General features: G+C 38.5%; 4 protein-coding genes across 5 annotated transcripts; 1 reads left to right on the forward strand and 3 right to left on the reverse strand.

Moving 5' to 3' along the window:
- Nucleotides 1-1,085: 1,085 nt before the first annotated feature.
- LOC119738553 (histone H2B) lies at nt 1,086-1,577 on the reverse strand. Its single transcript, XM_038213460.1, has one exon. The coding sequence runs from the start codon at nt 1,517-1,519 to the stop codon at nt 1,151-1,153; it is 369 nt and encodes a 122-aa protein (XP_038069388.1). The 5' UTR covers nt 1,520-1,577; the 3' UTR covers nt 1,086-1,150.
- A 257-nt stretch (nt 1,578-1,834) lies between these two features.
- Nucleotides 1,835-2,368, forward strand: LOC119738552 (histone H2A-like). The gene has a single exon (XM_038213459.1). The coding sequence runs from the start codon at nt 1,888-1,890 to the stop codon at nt 2,263-2,265; it is 378 nt and encodes a 125-aa protein (XP_038069387.1). The 5' UTR covers nt 1,835-1,887; the 3' UTR covers nt 2,266-2,368.
- Nucleotides 2,369-3,304: 936 nt separating this feature from the next.
- Nucleotides 3,305-14,608, reverse strand: LOC119738501 (nuclear factor of activated T-cells, cytoplasmic 1-like). 2 transcript variants are annotated; one of them, XM_038213405.1, is made up of 12 exons: nt 14,385-14,608; nt 13,665-13,724; nt 12,226-12,814; nt 11,842-12,037; nt 11,523-11,716; nt 11,231-11,403; nt 10,912-11,105; nt 10,649-10,787; nt 7,371-7,427; nt 6,964-7,167; nt 6,578-6,844; nt 3,305-4,874 (listed from the first exon to the last, which is right to left on the reverse strand). In XM_038213405.1, the coding sequence occupies exons 1-12, from the start codon at nt 14,464-14,466 to the stop codon at nt 4,852-4,854; spliced, it is 2,178 nt and encodes a 725-aa protein (XP_038069333.1). In that variant the 5' UTR covers nt 14,467-14,608; the 3' UTR covers nt 3,305-4,851. The 2 variants fall into 2 exon arrangements, with proteins under 2 accessions (XP_038069333.1, XP_038069334.1); XM_038213406.1 differs by lacking the exon at nt 6,578-6,844.
- A 6,482-nt stretch (nt 14,609-21,090) lies between these two features.
- Nucleotides 21,091-23,826, reverse strand: LOC119737211 (peroxisomal coenzyme A diphosphatase NUDT7-like). Its single transcript, XM_038211395.1, has 2 exons — nt 23,667-23,826; nt 21,091-22,561 (listed from the first exon to the last, which is right to left on the reverse strand). The coding sequence occupies exons 1-2, from the start codon at nt 23,810-23,812 to the stop codon at nt 21,790-21,792; spliced, it is 918 nt and encodes a 305-aa protein (XP_038067323.1). The 5' UTR covers nt 23,813-23,826; the 3' UTR covers nt 21,091-21,789.
- Nucleotides 23,827-23,841: the final 15 nt, after the last annotated feature.

The following is a 23,841-nucleotide window of genomic DNA, read 5'->3' on the forward strand; positions in this document are numbered from 1 at the left end:
GACTCTGACGACGAGATGCGATCAATAATGCATTGTCGCTGTTAAAAATGCCCCCGACTTTTGTTAGATTATTAGGACTGGCAGCGCGCGTCTCATGCATCACGTTCCATGTTTAAGGCTGTAATCCGGACGTTTGTTGTTACTCGGCGGAAAGACCTACATTTGAAATGTTCTTTGAAGGATATTATTCAGGGGTGTGAAATCTCAGCTTTATAGCTGATTTCAGCTTTTTTTTGTTTTGGATTTCAGCTTTTCCCCTCACTTTCTGTGTACAAAAGTATAGCATGTATAGGAGATTTCCAAATTTCAGCTTTGTTATACCTATTTCAGCTGTTTTCAGCTATTTTTATCAGTGGTCACTCAGTGCACTCACACCCCTGATAATTATTAATCCCCCACTGCTTCTTAGAATTTGGTCAACCATTTTTTGTTAGAATTTGTAAATCCAAAACCGTGCAACAAAATATAAAATTCCTTGTGAAAATACTACTACAAAATACTACTAAGCCCCTACTACTAGTACTAGCATGTACTATTTAAAAAAAAAGGGACTATTAAAAAAAAACCCAGAAATGCGTGCTCGTAGGATATTATTATTAATAGAGTAGCTATTAAATCACGTTTAATACTAAATACCATGGGGGTTCATATTCCTCCATGATATTTTTACCCATGCAATAGGCCTACTAAGTACTATACAACGCTATAGGCAGTAGGCCTAACTATATAAATTCATGAGAGGACACAAAATAACTTAACATACTCAACAGTTGACATAGAATTAGTTCGGGCCATAAAATAAATATTCACATTCTGCGATTGCTCAAAAAATGTTTTAGGAAATGGGGTGGAAACGACTCTGAACTATAAAGCCTTGCCCTAGGCCTACCACCACTACCCCCCTCTAGCACCCCCCCCCCCCCCTCCAAGAAAAAAAAACTTCGTGCAACTTATCCCACGAATTTCAAACATCAGCAGACCTAAGTATTAAAAGTTGAAACTAGCTTAGTAATTTATAAGTTAATTTAATTATACTTAAAGCGACAAAAAAAATGAAACACGGGAAAGTCAGACATGATTCTTCTCTCTTTTTTGAAGTTGTGGTGGCTCTGAAAAGAGCCGGTTGGTTTGATGGTGTTCAGTACACCGTTTATTTGGAGGTGGTGTACTTGGTGACTGCCTTGGTGCCTTCGCTGACAGCGTGCTTGGCCAGCTCACCGGGCAGGAGGAGACGGACAGCGGTCTGCACCTCGCGGCTAGTGATGGTGGACTTCTTGTTGTAGTGGGCCAGGCGGGATGCCTCGGCGGCAATACGCTCGAAGATGTCATTGACGAAGCTGTTCATGATGCTCATGGCCTTGCTTGAGATGCCAGTGTCGGGGTGCACCTGCTTCATGACCTTGTAGATGTAGATGCCATAGCTCTCCTTTCTCTTGCGCTTCCTCTTCTTGTTGGTGCTTGGTGCACCCTTAGCTTTTCCGGCCTTCTTCTGTCCTTTTCCACTTGGCTTGGGAGGCATGATGATTTCGTTTGGTTCGCAAAATCAGCAGAATGACGCTTCTCAGAAATCCTGCAGTTTTTATACACACTGCTATGCAAATTAGGGATCCTGAACCGGATTCTGGCACGGATCCTACGTTCCCGCTTAAAGAATGTCGAATCTGGTTGGCTGAAGGCTTTTAGTATATACTGAACGAACGTAACGTGCACAGTTTAGTTTTGTATGGTTTATCGTGTCGTGTGCAAAAGTTGGGCGGGATTTCAATAGCAGCGCGATTTCATTGGACGGTGCTTGGATCCCTCACGAGACTATAAATAGGCTGACTGCGCCGTAATCCGCATTCATTCTATTCTCATTTCGTTTGAGTTGAACGCATAATACCAATCATGTCTGGACGTGGAAAAGGAGGAAAGTCTCGCGCCAAGGCCAAGAGCCGATCTTCCAGAGCTGGTCTGCAGTTCCCCGTGGGCCGTGTTCACCGTTTCCTTCGCAAGGGCAACTATGCCGCGCGTGTGGGAGCCGGTGCCCCGGTTTACCTGGCTGCCGTCATGGAGTACTTGGCCGCTGAGATCCTCGAGTTGGCCGGCAACGCTGCCCGCGACAACAAGAAGACAAGAATCAACCCCCGTCACTTGCAGTTGGCCATCCGCAACGACGAAGAGTTGAACAAGCTTCTCAGCGGTGTCACCATCGCCCAGGGTGGTGTATTGCCCAACATCCAGGCCGTTCTGCTGCCCAAGAAGACATCCAAGGCTCAAAAATAAGCGCTGAATCCTCAGCTCAACAAAAACCAACCGGCTCTTTTCAGAGCCACCACAACTTCAAAAAAGAGATTGAATTTCGTGTCTGTTTTCATAGTGCAGTAATTTACCAAGTTGACTTAAAGGATACGTTACGAATACGTGTAGGCTTAGCCTAAATAAAATTCAATTACGTTCTTATTTAAAAAAAATACATAGGCCTAGGGCCTAGGCCTAAATAAAGTGTTTGAGACACCCATCAAATAACTTATTTCATCGTATTTCATTTTCTGCTCATTCTTTTTTTTTGGGGGGGGGGGGAGGTAGCCGATGACCTTTAGGAGAAAATTCCATCGAAAGTGATGATCACCCCTATTAAAATCAACGCATAATGAAGCCCATCGTCATTTTGGAAATGGCCGCCTAGCCTACGCTCCATTACAAATAGAGCCATTTTACTATTTTTAGGGCCTAATTTCATCCAAAATTCACAGAAATACGAGCTTGCAGTCCTCTGCACGTCTTATTTATTTCATTTCCCGGATATTACAAACGGTGAACTACAGACAAAACAACCCTTACCCTTCCACCCTTCCTTTTTTTTTTTACAAATCCTGAAGTTCACGGCCTTCAATTGGCCTCAAAATGCTCCAATACCTGAGAAATTGAGGGCGCGCGTAGGCAAATTAGAGCCTACATGTACATGTATTTTTAATTCCTGTAGAGATCTGCACCCACTGAGCCAGAGATCACAAAGAACGGTAGGGCCTAGTTTATAAGTCAAAGTTTCAGTTAGACTTGGTTTCTTCAATTTTTCTCGCCCTCCGAGTCAAATTACACTGTAGTCCTCCCAACCCCAATTCATATATCTCATATCCCACATTACATTATACTTGTTGCTTAAAAACTTCTCAGCTCCGGGAGTGCCATTTCATTTTAAAGTGAAATGCGAAGATAGAGTCGGATAAATTATTATTCATAATTATTTAAACATCTATCCAATAAAAAAAAACCCATTAATTATGAATAAACACAACAGAAGTAATCACACAAGGACAAAACATTTCAATTTCCAGTGACAATTCACAATGTTCTCTTTTTATTCAGTAACTGCATGCTGTTTACAGAACAAATGAGCTGGACAAATAGTACATTTTGTACATGTATTTGTAGATTTAAAGACAATAACAAAATCAGTCAATAATATTAAATATAGGTTTTGACCCTCGTTTCAAAATTTGTGTTAATTTGCAGATTGCTGACTTTTTAGGTAAAGCACACAAGGAAGCGTTTGCATTGTAAAGCTTACGCTACTGAAAACGGAATATCTTCAGTGAAAAAAAAGCGGCCATAATTTTTTTTTTTAAATGGAGTACCCTGTTTTCACAAAACCAGAATACAATTTTTGTTTGTGTCGTCAATTTGTTTTGGGATAATACACTAACAACTCGTTAGTTCCCCTTGCTTATCTTCAATGGAGTACCACAACTTGATAAAAACCACCTTTGAGTGTCAAATCATTAAATGAGACTGCTGACTGAAATACATGTAGATTTATCAAAGGGACGGAAGCAAAGTGAATGAAAACTCATGCACTTAAAAGGTTTGTTAACAGAACCCTACTCCACATAAGCTACAAGTACATGTAAATTGTTCATACTCGAGTATGTGAACACACCAAAAAAATGCTGTTTTAATAAGGCAAGAATGCAAACGAGTTGAAGTCGAAACCAAACCTGTTCTGTAAATTTCATGCCGGTATATTTCTTTCCAGAATTTGGTGTCAAATTGTGCCCCAAAACCCCCCAATAGAATGTTCAAAATCATGTCTCTTGTTCAAGCATAAATGTTAACCCGTTTGGAATACACGCAGCAAAAACAATGCCTATACAAGTACCGCGCGCGCATACATAATTTGGTGTTCAGCTGTTGTATGGGAATATTTTTGTACGGTTGAAAGATTTAACCTAAATCACCTTCACTATTGGATATATCTGAAAATCTGAGTACTTCAGCACAATAAACATTATTTTACAGCAAGAAATGAAAAAAAACTGCATTATGTAATAATATGCATCAACACATTTTTAAGTCTCAAAGCAAGTTTTGTTTTACATAGTTATGCTGTGTGCAGCAGTACAAACATGCTTTGTAAATATAAACTTTACTGGTTAAAGATTATTTACATATGTACTTGCCCCAAATTTGAGGATCTTAGAGTGACCTTAAAACAGTCGAGTGTTCTTTTCAGATTTTAATTCAGTATTTAACCATATGAATGATTTGGCAGTTTGTGAAATGAAATGTTATTTTGAAATCATTTTGAAATGATTCTACAAACAGGATTTCTGTGTACCGTGTTTCATCAGATCCTTTCCGGAGACAGTTGTGAATAATTTACTTAGCTTTGTACATTCAAGGTTCTGCTTAGCAAGAAGGCATTTACAAAACTAAACAATACAAAAAGAAATGTACACATATGTAACATGGGCAATGTGATTGCCTCCTCTTTGATTATAGGTTAATAATATACAGTATTTACAGTGTTCTCTCCTCGCGTCTGGATGCAGAACTCGGTTGCTTGGTAGATGTTGGTTCGCAACACATCCTCTATAACGAAAGAACTGACGAAACTGTGGAAATAAATGCAAGAAAGAAAAATAAGTCTCGATGTAACACTACATTAAATCCAAATTCAGACCAACACCACAGCACACAACGGATAGTAAAATGGAGATCTGGTTTGGAACTACCAGTGGAAGGAAAGAAATGGGTTATTTACACACTTTATTTTCCCGAATAGGAGAGGAATAAAATGTTAGTGTCAATGTTGAGGAAGCACAAGTGTTTGTCCGGTGGAAGGTGGAGTGCCCTACAAGATTATATTTCACATTTAAATATATCATTTATTTCCAACCTATATCATGGTAAGCAAATGTACTTGGGGTTTTTAAAACAAAATCAAAACCTAATTTTAACGACTAAGAAAGGCATGCTCCTGGGTGCTTAAGGTTTTTGGGGGAATTCTTTAGTGCGAGAAAACTCACATTTTCCAATGTAGATGGGAACGAAGAGTGATTGTAAAAGAAATCATGTTCACTTAATTATCAAGGGGAGATGTTCATGGGGTTAGTTATTACATTGCCATACATCATACACATTCAAATCTAGTTCAAGTACTTGGCAAAATGAGACAGCACACATGACAGCTGTGTCCCTTTTCACAATATTACTTTGGTCAAATTCTCTTTTCTCTTTCCCGTCAGTGAACTTCCAGTATATTAACATTTCTCAATCCACCAAAATCCAACAAAGTGTGGTTGGAGAGCATCTCGTGACTCGGAATACCCCTACATGTATTCCAATAGGAATGACGTACTTGGAACATGGCACTTCCCAGATGGAACCAAGAACCAATTTTTTCCTTTTTTTTCCAAGGTAGAAAAGGCTTTTGAGCCAAGTTAGTGTGCCGCATTTAAGCACATACACGTACTCTCAAAACAGTAAGCCATTGTGTTCCAAGTTTTGTCCACATGGGAACAGCACATGTTCCTTGTTAGTACCAACATCATTCCTGCTGGAAAAAACATCCAAGCATCCCAAGTTTTCAGATGCCCACAAGTCCACTGCACAACCTGCAACAAAATTGGGACTTGCAGCCCTTTATTATTTAAATAAAATGGTTATTGAGCTGCGCAATCCTGCATCACAATAATCAAGCAAAACCTGCTGTTGGATTTTGAGTGACTTGCTTGGGTTAAATACTAGAATTGTCACCAACTGCTGAATGTGTACGAGTACAGCACGCTTGGAATGTCTGTTTCGGATAACAGGCAAATCTAAGCAATGAAGTAAGACCACGGTGAAACAAAATCTTGGAGAAAACCACAAGATGAGCAACTCAAAGTTTGGTTACAAAGCCGAGTTTACATGAGTATCCAAACAAAGAGTTGAATGACTGACTCTCCTAGAATTTGTTTTTCTGTGAAGTTACTACATTTATTTCATCTACAGTTCTGCAGTAAAAGGAGATTAGCACAAATATTTCGACTGTATCCGGATTATTGTGGGACAACAAAAGCCCATATTTGAATGAAGTTGGTTGCTTTTACCATCATCATTGTTCCTGTTATGATCAAAGTCAAAGATTAGGATTATAAGGTACTTGCATGCTAAACCTGGCTTAATACAATGAAACAAGAATGTCATTAAAATTTTATATGCACAACAGTTAAATTCATACTAGGAAACCAGATTTCAGTCAAATTGAACAGACCGAGAAGGTCCTTTGGCTTCATATCTTTCAATAACCCTGGTCTGGTTTTTTATATCATACCATCATCCAAAGTCGCAGTAGGGACACTCCCTTGATTGAAGTGAGCTTGTTCCTTCCACCAGACAAGAAGATTATCAATCTCATCCAGTGACATCTCTTGGCTAGTGCCTTCCTCTAAAACCACCCCCATTTCCTCAATGTTCTCGATGCCCACTTCATCTTCGTTATTTGCCTGTTTAACGCCAACAATGCCTAACTGGATAAGCTCTTTAAACACTGGCTGTTCCAAAACCAAAGCTGCGGTGTTGCTCGATTCCGATATCAGCCCTAGAGAAACATGGTTAAAATTGATGAAGATTAGTATAAAATGAATGTGATGACAACATGGAGCCTGAAGCAAAAGCCCTGTGGTGACCTGCCAAGAAAAAATTAAATAATTCACCTACCCAGTAAACTTGAAATGTTGGGATCTTGATGAGCCAACTTGGCAAGAAGACCAGGACTTTTCAGTTCAAGTTGAGCAGCTGCTTTTAGTGTGTCCGCAAAGCTCTTCCCTCCATCCATCACACAGGCTTGGGACTGGGCCACACTGATTGGTTGCATGGGTTGGACCATCGGAGGGGAGAGAGCAGACTCCACAACATTGACAGCTGAATAAAACATATTCAAAGTTTTTCTTACTTCAAAATTTCCAGAATTCAAGCTTGTTACAATACATTAACTGCAAAGGCCATCAGTGCCTTTAGAATACAATAATTTTGAATAAAATGTGCACAATTTTTTAATTTAATCTTGGCAAAAAGTCCATGAAAGTTTTGCTTGAAGTCAATTGAATACACAAAGAGCCACTCACCTCCACCATTAACCACTGGCATCTGTACAGGAATAATCTCTGGTTTTCTTCCAGATTCTGTTGAAAAGGTGGGAATACAATGCATTAGTAAGGCAATAATGCTCGGTATTTCCTTGAGATGGAAATAGAGAGGTAGGATATTGTGTCATGTCAAATCTCCAAAACAAAACCAAAACCACTGGATCAATCAAGGCCAAAATTTCCCAGGTTCCTCAAACAAGAATTGCATTTTCCCACAGGCAGGGAAACACTAGTTCGCACAAAATCTCCATAAAATCAGAAATCATTTTACTATTTAATTTTTAAATCTTTCAGCTTTCAATTTCTGTAGTTGCAAAGATTTTGTTTGTTTTATATGTTGAATTGATTAATTGATATCATGAAATGCCCCTGACAAAGGCAAATACAACACATCGCGATCAAATCAAGGTCAAAAGTTCTTTTTTAGAGTGTACTTGAGCTTCAACACCAGCCTGTGGATGATGCAGATTGAATGAACGTAATCAAATAATGAGACAAATTATTTTAACAACCTTTAACTAAATTTCTACCTCCATTTACAAAAGCTACCACCATTACAGATTTGCCTCATGATTTGACATTTGTCCATGAAAAGTTTCTTGAGACATCAGTAAAGCATCTTATATCAATGCCAACGAACAACCAAATTCATTTCCGCAATTTTATTTTTAAGTTCCATTTTGTATAAAAATTGTTTTGATTTTGTTTTGGCAAGTTGTCATGTCAAGAGGAAAATAAAGAGACACAGAAAATGACGCCCGTTGCCATCAGGTTCAGAACCTGTTTGGGAAAAATTAAGTTATGCTGAGACCAAGACTTCTTCGCATTTCTGCAATAAAAACAAATCTGATATTAATAGGCACGTCACTAGGTCAAAGTCTCTGCTCCTACAAGCCCAAAATGTTAACGGTGCATACAAACATTTCGTTTCATAGCACTACGATTTACAGATCAGCTCAAATTGAATGCCAAAACGTTTTGTCAATATCTTCCCATTTCCAAATCAACATTGCAGTTAAATTGCATTTATCATGGAGGTTTGTTTGACTTTTTTGTTCTTTTAAAAACAGATGTATCTTTTTTTGGAATTTTCTTTTTCAATTGAATTTGGAACTACTTTAAGCCAATTTCAAAAGTAGTTTGAACAGTATTTCAATACCTCAACCTTTGTTTGGGTAGCAAAGCAAAAACAAAACCGTAATGCTGATGTTGGTTTCCAATAAACCCAGTAGTCATGAACATGGAAGAATGGGTATTAAAAAATGGCCAACATAATTTTATTAAATAAAACTTTTTTAATAACATGAAGGTGGGACAATGTTCAAAGACTACCATCAGCACTAATGTTTTCCATTGCCTTTCTCAGCAACCCCAAGCATAGGTATCAGTAAGAATAACCAAAGATATGTGACTGTACTGTACTGTTGAGCCGTGATCCAACTGTGAGCCTGGATGAACGTTAACAGCTAGTTAACGCCGCAGCCAAGTGCTATTGGGAAGCACAGCACACAAAGTGTGCGCTTTAAGCCGCGAGGGCAAACAAATCTGAAGGGAAGAGCAGAGTTCATTTGATGAATAAAAACCCACCCCACTCTTTCATATGCAACCCTTCCCCAGGACAACTACATGGGTAACAAACTTGGGCAATGAACTTAACATGAAATGTGCTCAGCAAAATATATTATTCAATTTGGTTCAGTGTTTTGGTTTCTTCCGGGGTTTTTTTTCCAAGCACTCCACAAAAGTTCACTTCAATTGCTGGGAATAGATCGAACAGTGTCGGTCACTGCAGATTGTTTCAGAAAGCTTGTTCCGCTTACATGTACATCTGAGACTTTTCAGTTGTAGTTAAAAAAAATTGTGTAGAATCCTCTTAGAGCATAGCATCATCGAAAAATGCAGAGGAAGTTTATAGATATTCCACAATCAAAAAATCTTCAGTCTGCTGAGCACTTTCCATGTACATGTACTTCTTATTTTCTCCCAATGTGATCAATACTAAAACCATTTTATTTAACGTTTGATTTTTGATTCAGATGACGGGGTTTTTCCCTTCCAATTGATGTAGATTCATCTTTTGTTTTTTTTATCTTTCTTAAAAATCAATATTCTTGAGATTTCAAACGGGATGAACTTTTTGAAAACAAAATGGTTTTCTTTACATGGTTTTAACATTGATCACGTAAAATATCAAACAATCTATCACTGCACCATTTGTTTATCTAGAACACTATTTTATTGTGGCTTTTGGCTTTGCACAAGCTACTGGAAGCTTTCATCGCGCTATTTCAACAAACGCACTGTCTGCACTTTAACATTTCCGAAAATGCATGTTCAGATTTTCAAACAGTTGATGCAATGATACCAGATTTTAACTTTCAAAATAAGGCCGTATTGGATTTACAAGTTGAACTCTTTGCACAACTTCACAAAACAGCAGGATTTGTTTAAGGCATGAAAACCTCTTCAAAAATCATCCAAAAAAAGGTTACATAAATAAGTCAGGGTCAAGGAGATTTTTGCTATTCCGACATCCTTCCCCATCTGGGAATATAGCATGTCCAAGCAGCGAACAAATTGTGGGTTAAGATTCTTAAAACCTGCTAAGTTGCTTCATGGCAAAGTAATGAAAACAAATGCATGCATCCCAATTCCAGCAGTTATTTACAACAAACAACGACAAAGGAAATCAACTTAGGAATTCTGGGCAAAGCAATAATTACTTGTCTCTATATTCTTTTTCAATTGTCCGGTTCATACCAATTTTCAAATATTTGACAATGTAGTTGCACAAGTATCACTTGTTAAAACGAGCGACAGCTTTCACATCAATCCAACAACTGCTGAAATTGTAATGATTAAACTTCATGCATCTTGCAAATCCAAGAAAATTTCACTTCTTGTGTCACATGCATCCGCTTGGCAAATTTTTATTTGGGAAGCACCAAAAACAAACCCATCCAGCAGCATTGGCAGCTGGCTGAATTTCTGTTCTTTCAACAATTGACAGGATGAATTGCTTTCTTGCCCAATTGAGCACACTTTGACAAACACGGCACCCTCCTTTCTCAACATTCTGAGCATTTCACAAGGTTTTCAATTTCCGCTTTAAATTTTGGGTCAATAAAGGAATGCTATTCCCTTCATAGTGCTGGCGATGCATGGCAGCAATAGCTTAAATGCGACACAAGTGAAAGTTTCTCATACGACCATAACACTTCACTGCATCCAAGCACAGCAAAGATGCTGGTACTTACCACTCAGTGGCATGTAGTTGAAGGGGTGAGCATAGAGCTCACTGGTTTTACTCGGTCCACTCGTGACCACAAGATAGACCTCCTTCGGTCTATCAATGTCCAGAGCTTTGTAGGGTGGCACTTTGCACACAATGTGGGTCTGCAAAAAAACAAAGGTTGTAAACGTGAGTCAATGCACTAGAACTAGATAATTTGCAACAAAATCATGTAAAATGAAGTCAACAGAAGCTTCAGTTTCTTTGATAAAAAAATTGTCGACTTACATTGTGGAACAGTGCCTTGTCTATCTCACAGTTGCCTTCCCAGAGGACTTTGCCAAGTGGACAGAGTTCCTGCAACTTCACCTTAGTGTGCTTGGCGATGAAGTTCTTGCCAATAATGAACATATCCTCATCACCTTTGACAGAGCAGGAAGTCAGGCTCTTCTTGACTATCTCCGGATGACCAAGTGGCTGAGCTGTTACAGGGGTAAAGGTCAAAGATTTTTTAAGTACATGGATATATATACATTGTCAAAATATTCATACATGTTCACATTTTTTAATTCAACTCTAGATGCAGTTTAGAAGTGCATGTACTTACTGCAACAGATTGGAGAAGACGTTTCCTGAAGTATCGTGACAGAACCATCAGGCCTTTTGAGGAAGACTCTGAAAACGAGACGTACAGTTGTACTCTTCCTCTTTGATCTTGCAAGTCCTATTCTCTGTTCAACATCTGCATTCCTCAGCTTGAGAATACCCACACAGTCAACACTAAACAAAAATTGAAAGTAAACGAGAACCAAGTAAAAAACCTGCTAAATATTCTGAAGTTGTGAAACTAGGTTTTCAGGGAATGTGTGAACACTTAAGAATTATTGTGTGTACTTTACCTCATTTCCATGTTGTTGCCAGTACACTCCCAAGGGATCTCTATGACTGTTGTTCCGTCAATATCGATCTCTGTACAAGGAGTTGTATTTCTGCCTGTCACTTTGCATGCTTGGTAGTAACCATGCGGTTTGGTTTTGCCTTGGTCTGAAGCGACGAAGGCATGTAACGTCACTCCCTCATTCACTCCATCAAGCTAAAGAGTAGAGAAAAAGAAACCGTTACATCATGCAACATGTTTTAGGTTAACAAATATTACTAATAAATTGTAAAATCCTTAGCAGAACATTCCATCTGCAAAAATTTGTTGATGTAACTTACCTTCAAGGTGGGGAATGCCTGTTGTGTTTCATCTTTGACACTGCCACGGCTGCCCTCTGTGAGATATCTGGCCCTGTGATGTTTCTCTGGCTGGACAAGCATGGACAATACAGCACTGCCATCACTACTCGGGAAGGAAAGATTCAAACTTGGTGGCTTCGACTTGGCTGCTTTGCGTTGACTACACTGTTTTGTGCTGTTGAACAAATTATAAACTAACCAGTAAATATCTAATTACAAAATGCTTTGTATTTTCCTGTCGGGGGAAAATGGGGTTAATAGCACTAGAAACAACACAAAAAATCCACATGTGAAACTTCTTGTTTCACATGTGAATCTTTTACAAAGAATGAATGGGCCCGAGGATGGACACCTTAACTGTACCTGGTTCTGACTGGTACAGAAGCATTTCCGTTTTCTGTTGCAGGACCTTCTAGGTTGAAGGTTGTACACACGAAACTGGGGTCAGTGATTGCCAGTCCAAAGTCGAAACCTCCCGGTGGACTTCTTGGAACCTGGGCAACAGACCCAGGCGACAACTGCGAAATGGAAGTCCGGCGTACTTTTGCTTTAGGTTCCTCTTCCCAAAAGCCAGGATCGTTGTTATTTACGTCATCCTCCAGTAATGATGCGAGGGAGCTGATAGTGTCCTCATCAAAGGTGAGGTGGTCCGTGCTTTCGACAATGGGAGACGAAGCTGTGCTGTTACTGTCCATGCTGAATGGGCTTGAAGGTTCACTTGGGCAACTTGTGGACATTGGGGAGGAGACGGCATACGAGCTTTCCTCTGGGCTGCCCACAGCCTCGGACTCATAACCCTGGGTGATTTGGCTGGCCATCAGGAGGGCCAAGCTGTCACTTACACTTACCTTGTCGTTTGACAAGAACGGGTTAAATTCTTGACTTTGAGCAATGTTTGCAGTTTCGGACTTCACAGAGGATAGGTCTGAAGTTGCCTCGTTCATTGAAAGATCTGGATATTTCATAAAATTCAGATATAAAGGCAGATACTATCAGGTTGTGTCCTTCAAAAACCAATTCTTTTTCCTCAGGCTACCTTCAAGGGTGGAAACACCACATTAACAATACAAATGTAAAGGTGGTTGGTTGGGTTTTTTTTCTTTGCCTATTCCAGTTTATATTTATTTCATTTTTTAAATATCAATTGAAATTGAATGATGGCTACTTTAAATTAGGCAAAAGAACCAACACCAATACATTTGCATATTTCACTCAACACTCAATAAAGCAACAGTTAAATTTAGTTCAGATGTAAGTTTTATTAGCAAATCAGCACTAAACACATCACACCTTGGATACATTTACATGCAAATTATATATCTATTGCTATGTTTAAAATAACATCTATATTTATTCTCAAATCATATAGCTTTACAAATTATGTCCAATGGTTTTACTTCAAAACGTAGGCCTAGTTGCTGGCAAAACAAAATCCAACTTTTACTCAAGTTTATAACATATTTGGAAAATGACTTAGTAAAAAGGGAATAAAGCAGTTTTCAAGGAAACCATGCATCTCATGCATTCTGTTGACTTAACCACCACACACAAAATATACAACTATATTTTTCTAATTATAAAGCAACAGTCTGATTGGTGAAACAAATGTACAAGTTTGACTTGCATATTTAATACAATTTTAAGCTGAAGATTCACTAAATGGGCTAGTGGTTACGAAAACAATGTACATGTACATAGGCCCTATATACAAATTAAATTCTTAAAAATACTTGGCCGGATATTTCTGTAAGACATTATTAGTATTACAGGCAGAATTAACTTTGAAACGGGGTTTTTCTTACCTGTCTTTATGGCTAAGAAATTACTTTGAGACTGCTGGCTGTCCAATACAAATGTAAAACCTGCAATGAAAGAAAACAAAATCAAAACAAAAAGAATAAATTCCAAGAATCAAAGACAATTTCATCAACTGAAACAGCAAGAAACAGTCCCCGCGATAAGGCCCACAATAAGCTGATCAGAAAGTTAAATCCGCACACCATTCATTAACATGAAAAACAAATCACATCCAGTTCACACCTCTCATAATTGCAAAATCCCCAAGTTATTTCCTCATTGCGAAACAAAATGTCAATCATTTTGTTGCCAGCGACCACACAAGAGCACTAAGCGATGCCTCGAATGCAAGCGCAGGGTCCCCAGAAAAAACTCTCTACGATGATTGGTCAATCCACTGAAACTCCTAATTTGCATAGCAGACGGTAAAATAAGCCACGCCCAGGTGCAGTTTTTCGGCGCCATTACTGGGCCAACGTGCCTCCAAAGAGAGAAACATATTTTGTTCCGAAATTGTATGCCTTTCCATCGCAAAATTATTGAAAACAAAATACTACCTCCTATTTCAGCATTTTCAGTTAATAATGCAGAGATTTTATAACTAATGAAGTATTCAATAAGTCCTTTAATGGATTAAAAACAGAACTGCCCCTGGCCTTGAAATGGCGAAATTTGAGCAAATATAAAACCATCATGACCATGGAAACAAAGGATTCGACACGCACCTTTTGAGCAGTTATTGAAAGAATTTAGGTCTTCTACTCGTAAACCATCCAGCCCTAAGGAGTCCAAAGAAAACAACGGCATCGTATAGTTGTTGCGGCTTGAACCTTGGCAATAGAACCTTGTGTAAACTCCCAGAAATTTTGTGAAAATAGTCGTTCGGTACGCAGACAGTTTTTTGACACGTCTAGTCCTCACGGCGCGGCTACAAGAAATGATGAACACGCGACAGTACGACTCTTATTGGCTTATACCGAGGGTGTGCGTGAAGGGTATGCCATTACGTCATTTTGCGCGAAGCTCATTGGACGCCGTGTGAATATTTTTATCCTCATTTGCATTGACGTCAGCTACACGTGAGAAAAATAAATATCACGTGATTTTTTACGTACGCGGTGCTGCGCAACCGGAATGGGGATTATAAATAGTAACTGACGTAATGCATAATGTCAAGGGAAAACAAAATTTAAGTTGAGCAGCAGAGCTTGCGCGTTATACATTGTAATGTTGTGACTTGTGACCTATTGCGGATGCACGACACAAGAAGGAAACACATCGTGAAAAAAATCACAAGACATTGGTTTTAATTTCTGCATCAAAGTTCATTTATGCGTGAAAGCATACGTAAGACATCTTTTTAATTTAAAATGAATAGCATAACAAGCTAAAAGCCTGAACCAATCGAGAAATCGAAACAAACCAAACATGATTTTAGGATATTGTACAATTTGGTGTATGGAAGACTACAGATGTCAAACTTACCTGAACATATGGGTTTTTATTATTATCAACACAGCATTCGTAGTGCAGTGTAACCATGGAGGTAGAATTATACCTTTTTATCGGTAGCTGATGGGGTGGGAATGTTTTGTTCTATTTATATAAACACTTCCTGTAAATGATGAAACTGGGGTGGACAGAGCTAGAGGGACTTTCCCTGCAGGATTACGTCACGTGTTAAATTCGGGGCTGGGGCCGTGTGCAGAGCAGTTTTTGTTGATATTTCATTTTTATATAAAAAAAATTAACAACTGTTCTGCTGGTTTTTTTTATTTAAAGGGAAAATACAACATTTGCAAACATCAAAAAATAAAAATACCAAATCATTTTGAAATACCTTGCCGGACTGTTAGTGAATGACAGTGTAAAGCATCCTGTAAAATCATGGCACCTGGTATACTGTCATTCTCAAGAAACGTGGTATTTTTGTATCAATTTCCAACGCTGATCGGCCGATCAGCGTTGGAAAAAACTGGCCTTTTTCAAATACTGGCCCTAGTTGACCATCGCACTTGTTTGCAATCGATTACACACCTATGAACGGGTACAAGCCAGCTAGACTGGTTCCCTGACCTTACAATTCCCCAATATATGTAAACTGCTCTGTTTCTTCTTAAATGGAGTCAGGGAACCAGTCTACAGGAAAATGATTGTTTTTCTTGGTTTTTATAGCATTTTCGAACCCAAAACCTCAAAAAAGTCAGTGTAACTATATTTGCTATATATTTTCAACCCCCTAATTCCATCCATTTCTGAAAATTACAGCAAAAGCAAATGATGTATATTCCCTTTAAAAATAAATGCATCACATAAATACGAGTGGTTCAATTTTTAACACCGCAGTTTCCACGGCACTTTCATAAAAAAAAAATTTCTAAAAGGATATTAATTATAAAACTACACTTTCATAAAATATTACAAATACAATGTAACATTATTACTAAAGTACACTTTCATAGTGTATACAATCTTTATATTTAATACATGTTATATATTTTAAAGTTTTTATGACTATTGTGATAACTTTTAAACTTTCAATGGGGACGCTGTTCAAATCCGCGACGATTATTAAATATACCCCCTAACCAAGCTGGCTTTGTCCGTATTTTGTGCACAGGCGGGCATTATTAACGTCACACTTATACGGAATCAGCATGAATCAAGCAGAATAATTGTCTCGGGTGTCAGAGCGGGGGGGGGGGGGTGTCCGCATTATTGTTAAGGAATTCCTACATATATTATATATTATAGAGATAACCAATGAAATCGTCTTCTATCACAATTCACAGTGCTCGATACATCTCTGTAGAGCTACAATCATGCAATAAATTCAGATTATGAGCTAATCAAACTTTGGCATATTTCTCTTCTGGACAGACTGTTTACCATAAGGCACTCATTTCTTTGTGCGTATAAGAGACTCCTTTTTTTCAGAGGGTCGCTCAAAGCCCAATACAAAAGTAGTTTCTCCGGTTAAAAAAAACTAACCATAAAAATTGAAAAATTCTTTTTGGAGAAAAAAACAACCTTTTTTTAAGTACGGGGAGATTTTATCTCTATACTCTACATGCAATATGCACCAAAGTCGCAATTTGCATCGATTTAACTTACCCAAATATTGTTTTCCTCGCAATTTTCTTGAATTCAAAATGTAAATTTGAAGTCAAAATAAATATTGAGATGCTTTTGAGGCAAATAATCGAAGTAAACACATAATGCGAAGTATTCTATTCATCCACACGACCGTCCTGCATCATTTATTAGTGCGTATTATTATTAGTGCCAGCCTTGGTACTGATTATGTGCGCTGCACCCGGAAATTATAAATTCAGTTTAGGCATATACTTTTATTTCTGTAGGTGTAGCCGCCGGAAATTTCCTTGGAGGGTTGTTGGAAAATTTGGTAACTTTCTATTTTTATCCTGAGGTATAAGGGAAAAGGGAAATCCCCTAATAATTCAATCTTTTATATAAAAGACCCACAATAAAAGCGTATTTAAGGGTTGCAAAGGTCCAAAATATAGGACGAAAAAAGTATGCCGTTTAAATAAAACAAAATAAATAGAAAGGTCATTAGAACTCGAATATGTTAAAGAGCACGAGTACAGACTCTTGGCCAATTGAAAGGCAATTTTGCCTTTAAGAAAAACATCCGGATAGGATCGAAATGTCAGGCCCTCCCCGAGTTTCGAGTCGACAAGCATTTTGTCTCACATGAAAAATCCACATAGGGCCCAAGTTTATGCTCACGTATATAATTATACTGTGCACTCGTAAATGCACCAATATTGTATGTGACCAATACAAGTTTCGAGTCGACAATTAAGCATTTGCCTCACATTAAAAAGCCGCATAAATATTTATGTTCATGAATATATACTGCATGTACACTCGTGCACCAACAGGGCATTTGCGACAAAGCACTTAAACACAGCAGCAATAGCAAAGGGCGGATAACCGAGGAGGCGCTTACCCCCCTCCCCCTCTGCCAAATTAATCGTCCATACTAGGGGCGGATCCAGGAATTTTCGCAGGGGGGGTGTTTCATCAGCAAAAAAATCTGAAATGTACTCAGGTTTTGTTCTCCGGACACTTAGACTCCGAAAATCAATTGGGGGGGGGGGGCCTACCATACTTTCAATGAGGGCGCTGTTCAAACCGGCGACGAATATTAACACTTTTATTACCAACTAGTGTACAAATACCCCCTTACCATGCTGGCTCTGTCCGTATTTTGTGCACAGGAAGACATTATTTCCAGTATAATTTTTGGGGCGGGGGGGGGGGGGTCGCATTATTTTTAAGGAATTTCTATGAATTTCTTTTTTAATAGAGCTGGGGGGGGGGGGCTGGATCCGCGCCTGCATACTGGAAACTACAAATTTTCTTCCTGACTGAATAACCTCATGCACCGTTGCAAATCTTGGTTTATTCCTAGGATGCCTTTGGCCCGTTTACTGGTGAGTTGATATGATTTCAACACAGGCGTTTCAGCTATAGGAGGCCTATATACCTCCGCATTAAAACAGGAAAAAAATCCGCCACTGACAAGACGGATAAGACCATAAGATGAAAATGCTCAGACCATTTTAGACCGACTTTCTCTTACGGTTTGAGTGCCAAGAAGAAAACGCCGTGCCTCGCTATCAGCTTCGAAACAAGAAATAAATAGACCTATATATACAAGTAATTTATTACTTTGGAGAAAAAAAACTCTTTTGTTTAAGTACGGGGAGATCGAGCATTTTTAAATACAATATCTGACCGTTTATCTCTTTATATAGGCCTAAAACTCTCCATGCAACATAGAAAGTCGCAATTTGCATTGATTTAACTTACCCAAATGTTGCCCACGCAACTTCTTGAAGTAAAAAAATAATATTCCTCAAATAAGACGCTTTGGAGGCAAATAATCAACTATTCATCCATACGACCTTCCCGCGTCATTGCGTTAAGCTATGCTCGGTGCAGCTTGCCGCACCCGGAAATGATCGACTTTACTTTTATGAAAGGTAGTGTTGCCGTTTCGGGCCGTTTGTTATATTTCTATAGGTGCAAACGTGGGGAAATTTCCATGGAGGGTTAATGGAAAATTTAGCAACTTTCCATATTGAGGTAAGGGGAAAGGGAATTCCCCTAATAATAAATCTTTTAGAACAAAAAAAACCCAACCTTTTTTGTTGTTTGAAAAGGTTTCTTTTTTCAGATACACTGCAGGCCTAGGCCTATAGAAAGGCCCGATGACGCGAGAAATAATTCGACCATCGCGTCCCTCATTTTACTCCGAACAAAATATGTAAACAAACTTCAAATGATAATTCTTTTATGCAAAGTCCACTGACATTTTGAAGTTCAGCCCGGTTTTAAACATTTTGATTGACACCGATTGGCCATAACATGCTATACACAAATCGCCCCTGATAATCTTTTTTGATTTAGCAACACAAACCAATTTGCGATTGTGAAAAAAAATCCCAATCGGCCTCACTGTGCACTAACTTGGGTTTAGCGGCATGCAGCCATGCACGCCATAATTTCTGCATCAAAATATTTGGTTTGTGTCTTGACTGCACTGTCTTTGTGATAATATTTTATCTACTTACGTGATTTAAACGTGATATTAAAAACGTTAATATTATTTTATGTGGCATTATTTATTTTAAGGTAATGAATACTACAACAAACACCTAAACATGAAATTACCAATACATGTATCAAATATTCTATTGTAAATAAATACAATGTAATAGGATCAAATATCATGTGAAATCCTATGCTGTCATTTTCGTGAAAAGAGTCTGTCATCATTTCCTCGCGATAGGTCCCGGCCATCGCGAAAAAAATGTGTTTTTTTTTTCCAACTACTGTTCCAAATAGACCGAATCCATTTCAGTTTGCAATCGGTTACGTGTACGCCTACCCATCAATGAATATTATTTTCACGAGTGACAAACTGGCGATCATACGGTGCTGAAACGGTCAAAACGTATTAATAAACGTTTTTGAAGGATTTTCAACAGAAACCTTGCTTTGCCTCGAAAAAACGAAGACGCATTTTCAGATTTCTCAAAAAAAATATATAATCGAACGAGCTGAAATTTCGACAGGTTACTTTTTTTTAATAAACTGCTTTAGATTTACTGTATTATTGTTCCTTGATGAATCGCATTTTTTTTTGGCAAAATGGTGGGTGTCCATATACCTGCATTGACTGGATAGCTAAAGGTAACTTAATTTTACATATAATAATAGTCAAAGTGCAGCAAAGTTGACGTTTATCATCTGTGTATAGGCCTATGTGTTATGCAGGCTCGATGGCTCAGCCCCTTTACACACTTTTTTTTGTCAAGCTCATAATAAACCAGTCGCTTGCGCACAATGCTGCTGGCTGTGGAGATGGAAAATGAAAGAAAATCTAACATTCCATTTGTATTTGTCTCTATTTTGAAAACACAAATATAATCGTTTTAGCCGATTTTCGGCTAACTTTGACCGATTTTTTGTTTAAAAACGATTTTGACAGAAAACTTGACAGAATGGATTTTTTGGCAGATTTCTGGCAGAATTCTGCAACAATTGTTATTTGACAGAAAAACGTAGCAAATTTGAAAAAAAATGGTACATTTCTTTAAAAAAGCTTCAATCTTTTCAAACAAACCCTTGCATAATGGGACAGGTTGGTCTAGCTGCCGAGGTTCACTGGGAACCCGACTTTGTCGTGACGCAACTTTTGCCTGAAATCTACGCAATATCTTTATGTGACTATAGATTGTTTGTAAAGTAATTTGAACCTTAATTAAGGCAATACTACCACACTTGCATGTGATTTTAAGTGGTTACAGTGTATTTTGAGTAATTCTGGGGAATTTGGCAGATTTTTGATAAATCTGACAGATTTTTGAAGTACATTTAGCAGAATTTGTCCATGACCTTACGGTCACCTTGGCTAAATTTCTGATGATAATTAGACAGCCGAGCAAGTATAGGAGCAGGTAATATTTTTTGGCGGTTTGCCAAGAGGAAGGGACGATTCCATATACATGTACATGTAAAAGGGGAAAAATAGATAATAGCTTACGATTTCCTCCACCTTTTCCGAGTTGTCCAACAGGCAAAACGAATTGCAACACCAAAACTGCCATTGATAAAACTTAAACTTTGTAATTCATATTTGCTGGGTCAAAAATGATTTTGTTATACATGTAGTACAAAGAAATCTGGAGTGCACGGTCCACTTATAATTTTTTTGTCAAACTTTATACAACAATGGACCCGATCTGACCCTGATAAGCTTGACGGGGTTAAATGCTGCAGGTACTATCGTGAAAATAAACCATGAAATGAAAGAAGAACTATACATTCCACATGTATGACAACTTGCATTTTTAGTCAAAATGCTATAAATGAAATTACCAATTGCAACATAGATTCCAAGCTTCTGAGGAAATCTTTCTTTCCTCTCTATTTTATTGCATAATTACCCTCCACACATGTCATGTGTACAATAATTCGTACATTTTAATGATATGAAATTTAAAATTAAATATTTTTAATTAAAAAAAATATTGTATATTACAGATGTATTTTTAATTTAAAAGAAACTGAATATTATACAACCCATGAAACAATAGTTTGGGAAGCCTGGGTAAGTTAGGATCAGGATTAAAAAGCAAATAATGTCCCTTTTCATTTGCTCAATGTCATTAAAAGTACATGTACACATCAATGATCAAGTTACAATCATGCACACTGGGATATATTCTTATTAAAACCAACACCAAAATCCCTCCATAACAACATAGAATTTTGCATCATTTTGAACGATTTGAACTGTAGAGCCCATATTTGTTTACATGGCTCTTTAATATATGTATGAACAATTTGGTTACTGTAATATGAGAGAAATGCTCTGGGGGGAAAGAAAGGTTCTCTAATACCGAGAATCTGTGAACTTTCACCTAAACAATGCTTAATTCAACAATATAAACTTTATATTTTATTGATCAAAACATTAAGAAGTTTTTGTAGGTGTTGGATTCTAGAACGGACAGGCTACACACTGGGATTCAATAAGGTGCTAAAACCTAAATACCTTCTTCTCTTCTTACCCCCTAATTCAGCCTAAATTTAAAGATTGCCTTGCTTTGCTTTTTCATATTTCCTAACTTGCCTCATATACGACTTTTTCGAAATTTCATGAATTTTTCTCGGATTGGAACTATCAAATTTTATCAAACTCTCAAAATCGGGACTTCGACCGAAACAAATGGATGCCGCTGTGATGCAAATTATTGCAGTGAGTCCGAAGGTAGTAATCTGCTTGCCATCTTGATAATGAGTAAAGAAATCCAACAGGAACTCCTGCCCGCTGTCAGTCCAGACTCGCTGCTTGTGATCCTCTGACGATTGGAGAAATGTTGCAAAAGGCACTGTGAAGACATCCTGAACCTCTTCTGGGTTTGGGACGGGATCAAAATCCTCCGGTATGAACCCCACGAATGGTACGACTAACGTTCCCCGCCGCGCAAATACCGAGCTGAGTTGGGAGATAATTTCAACCCTGTCCCTGGCCAGTCCGATTTCTTCTTCGCTTTCCCTAAGAGCTGTTTCTCGGAGATCTGCATCACCTTCGTCGCTCTTTCCACCGGGGAAAGCAACCTCTCCCCGGTGGGAACTCAAATTGCTGGACCGTACAGTCAACAGGACATGCAACTGGCTGTTGCGGTAGAAAAGCGGCACTAGAACGGCAGCTCTTGGTACTGAGGTTGGGAGAGGAGGGAGGCCTGCAAGCATGTCCGCTGCATCGGTCTGTCGCAGTCGAGCGATCACATCATCTTTTGTGGGTTCGGTGAAAGCTGACGAGGATGGTGATGAAACCTCAGCCATTCCTTGAAGACACCTTGGTAAAAAGAAACAAGTTACATTTGTGTTACTCATATGGGGCATGTGTTCTTATTCCTCCATGGTTCACTTCACTCGATGCACGGGATTATACGGGTATCAGGACGGATCCTACCATTTTGTGCGTGCATGACTCAGAGTACCAGTGTACCACGCGTGAACCTTTTCTTCCCTCAAATTTCTTGTCAATGCCAGATCCAACGCTAGCATAAATTTACAGAAAGCTTTATTCGTAAGTACTTCAAATAGTGGAGAAATGACGTGTCGCGTATACATTTAGGGTATTCTGACGCTACTCTGGAACGTGCCATGAAAATTGAAGCCACGTTTACGGGTCTAATTCCTCAAATTTATAGCATAAATTTACAGAAAGCTTCATTCGTAAGTACTTCAAATAGTGGAGAAATGATGTGTCGTGTAAACATTTAGGGTATTCTGACGCTACTCTGGGACGTGCCGTGAAAATTGAAGCCACGTTTACGGGTCTAATTCCTCAAATTTATTAGGTTGATTATGAGGCCCTAGCGGCCTAGGCCTATTAATAATATTACACGAAAGTAAACGGGAAATAATTACAAAATTAGTGTGATCATGAAGGAATATAAAAAAATGCAAATAAAAAATGAATTTTTTAAATCCTCCATCATCATCCAATTCCAATCATCCATGGTCATGATGGTGTGTTATATGATGTTGCCTCTTCATGAGTTGCGTTTCTGCAACCCTACACTCAACCATGGAGGAATAAAAAAACGTGTTTATTCCTCCATCAACATTATACATATCCATTGAAAAATAATCCATGATCATCACATGATCGTGCATGTGGGTTTAATCACTTAATTATGGCCCCAGGATGGCAACGGCCGGTGTCACATGCGCTGTACGCGAGGTAAGCATTTTTATTTATCAGTTTATGGACTGACTGGGCGCCGGCGACTTACACAATACACAATAACATTACAACAGCGCATGCACAGAGCTGCTGGACCGCCATGACCGCTGCGCGCTGGAACTTTACATCACTAAAAATAAGACAAGTTACTTTGCAATTTACATCACTTTACAAAGTGCTTATGTACGAACATTCAATATTTGCTCACCTGGACGGATGCAATGAAGACAACAGGGTTTTAGAATGATGGGTTTTGAACAAAAATATGCGTAATTTAGTGAATACTAATCCATGGGCGCGTAGCATTGTGCAGTAAAACTTTGACGAACCGGCTTTTTCATTATTAGAATCCATGCAACAACAGGCGAAAAACTTACGGACGC

The sequence above is a fragment of the Patiria miniata genome, unplaced genomic scaffold (assembly GCF_015706575.1).
Source record: "Patiria miniata isolate m_02_andy unplaced genomic scaffold, ASM1570657v1 HiC_scaffold_3, whole genome shotgun sequence".
Classification (NCBI taxonomy): Eukaryota; Metazoa; Echinodermata; class Asteroidea; order Valvatida; family Asterinidae; genus Patiria; species Patiria miniata.

Bases quoted from the DNA above. Each gene is read 5' to 3' on its own strand.
- LOC119738552 (XM_038213459.1), top strand. From the start codon at position 1,888: ATGTCTGGACGTGGAAAAGGAGGAAAGTCTCGCGCCAAGGCCAAGAGC.
- LOC119738501 (XM_038213405.1), bottom strand. From the start codon at position 14,466: ATGCCGTTGTTTTCTTTGGACTCCTTAGGGCTGGATGGTTTACGAGTA. The intron at 11,106-11,230 runs GTAAGTACATGC...CCCCTGTAACAG, and splicing joins GTCTTCTCCAATCTGTTGCA to CTCAGCCACTTGGTCATCCG. The intron at 10,788-10,911 runs GTAAGTCGACAA...GTTTTTTTGCAG, and splicing joins ACAAGGCACTGTTCCACAAT to ACCCACATTGTGTGCAAAGT.
- LOC119738553 (XM_038213460.1), bottom strand. From the start codon at position 1,519: ATGCCTCCCAAGCCAAGTGGAAAAGGACAGAAGAAGGCCGGAAAAGCT.
- LOC119737211 (XM_038211395.1), bottom strand. From the start codon at position 23,812: ATGGATTCTAATAATGAAAAAGCCGGTTCGTCAAAGTTTTACTGCACA. The intron at 22,562-23,666 runs GTGAGCAAATAT...CTTTTTACCAAG, and splicing joins TCTTCATTGCATCCGTCCAG to GTGTCTTCAAGGAATGGCTG.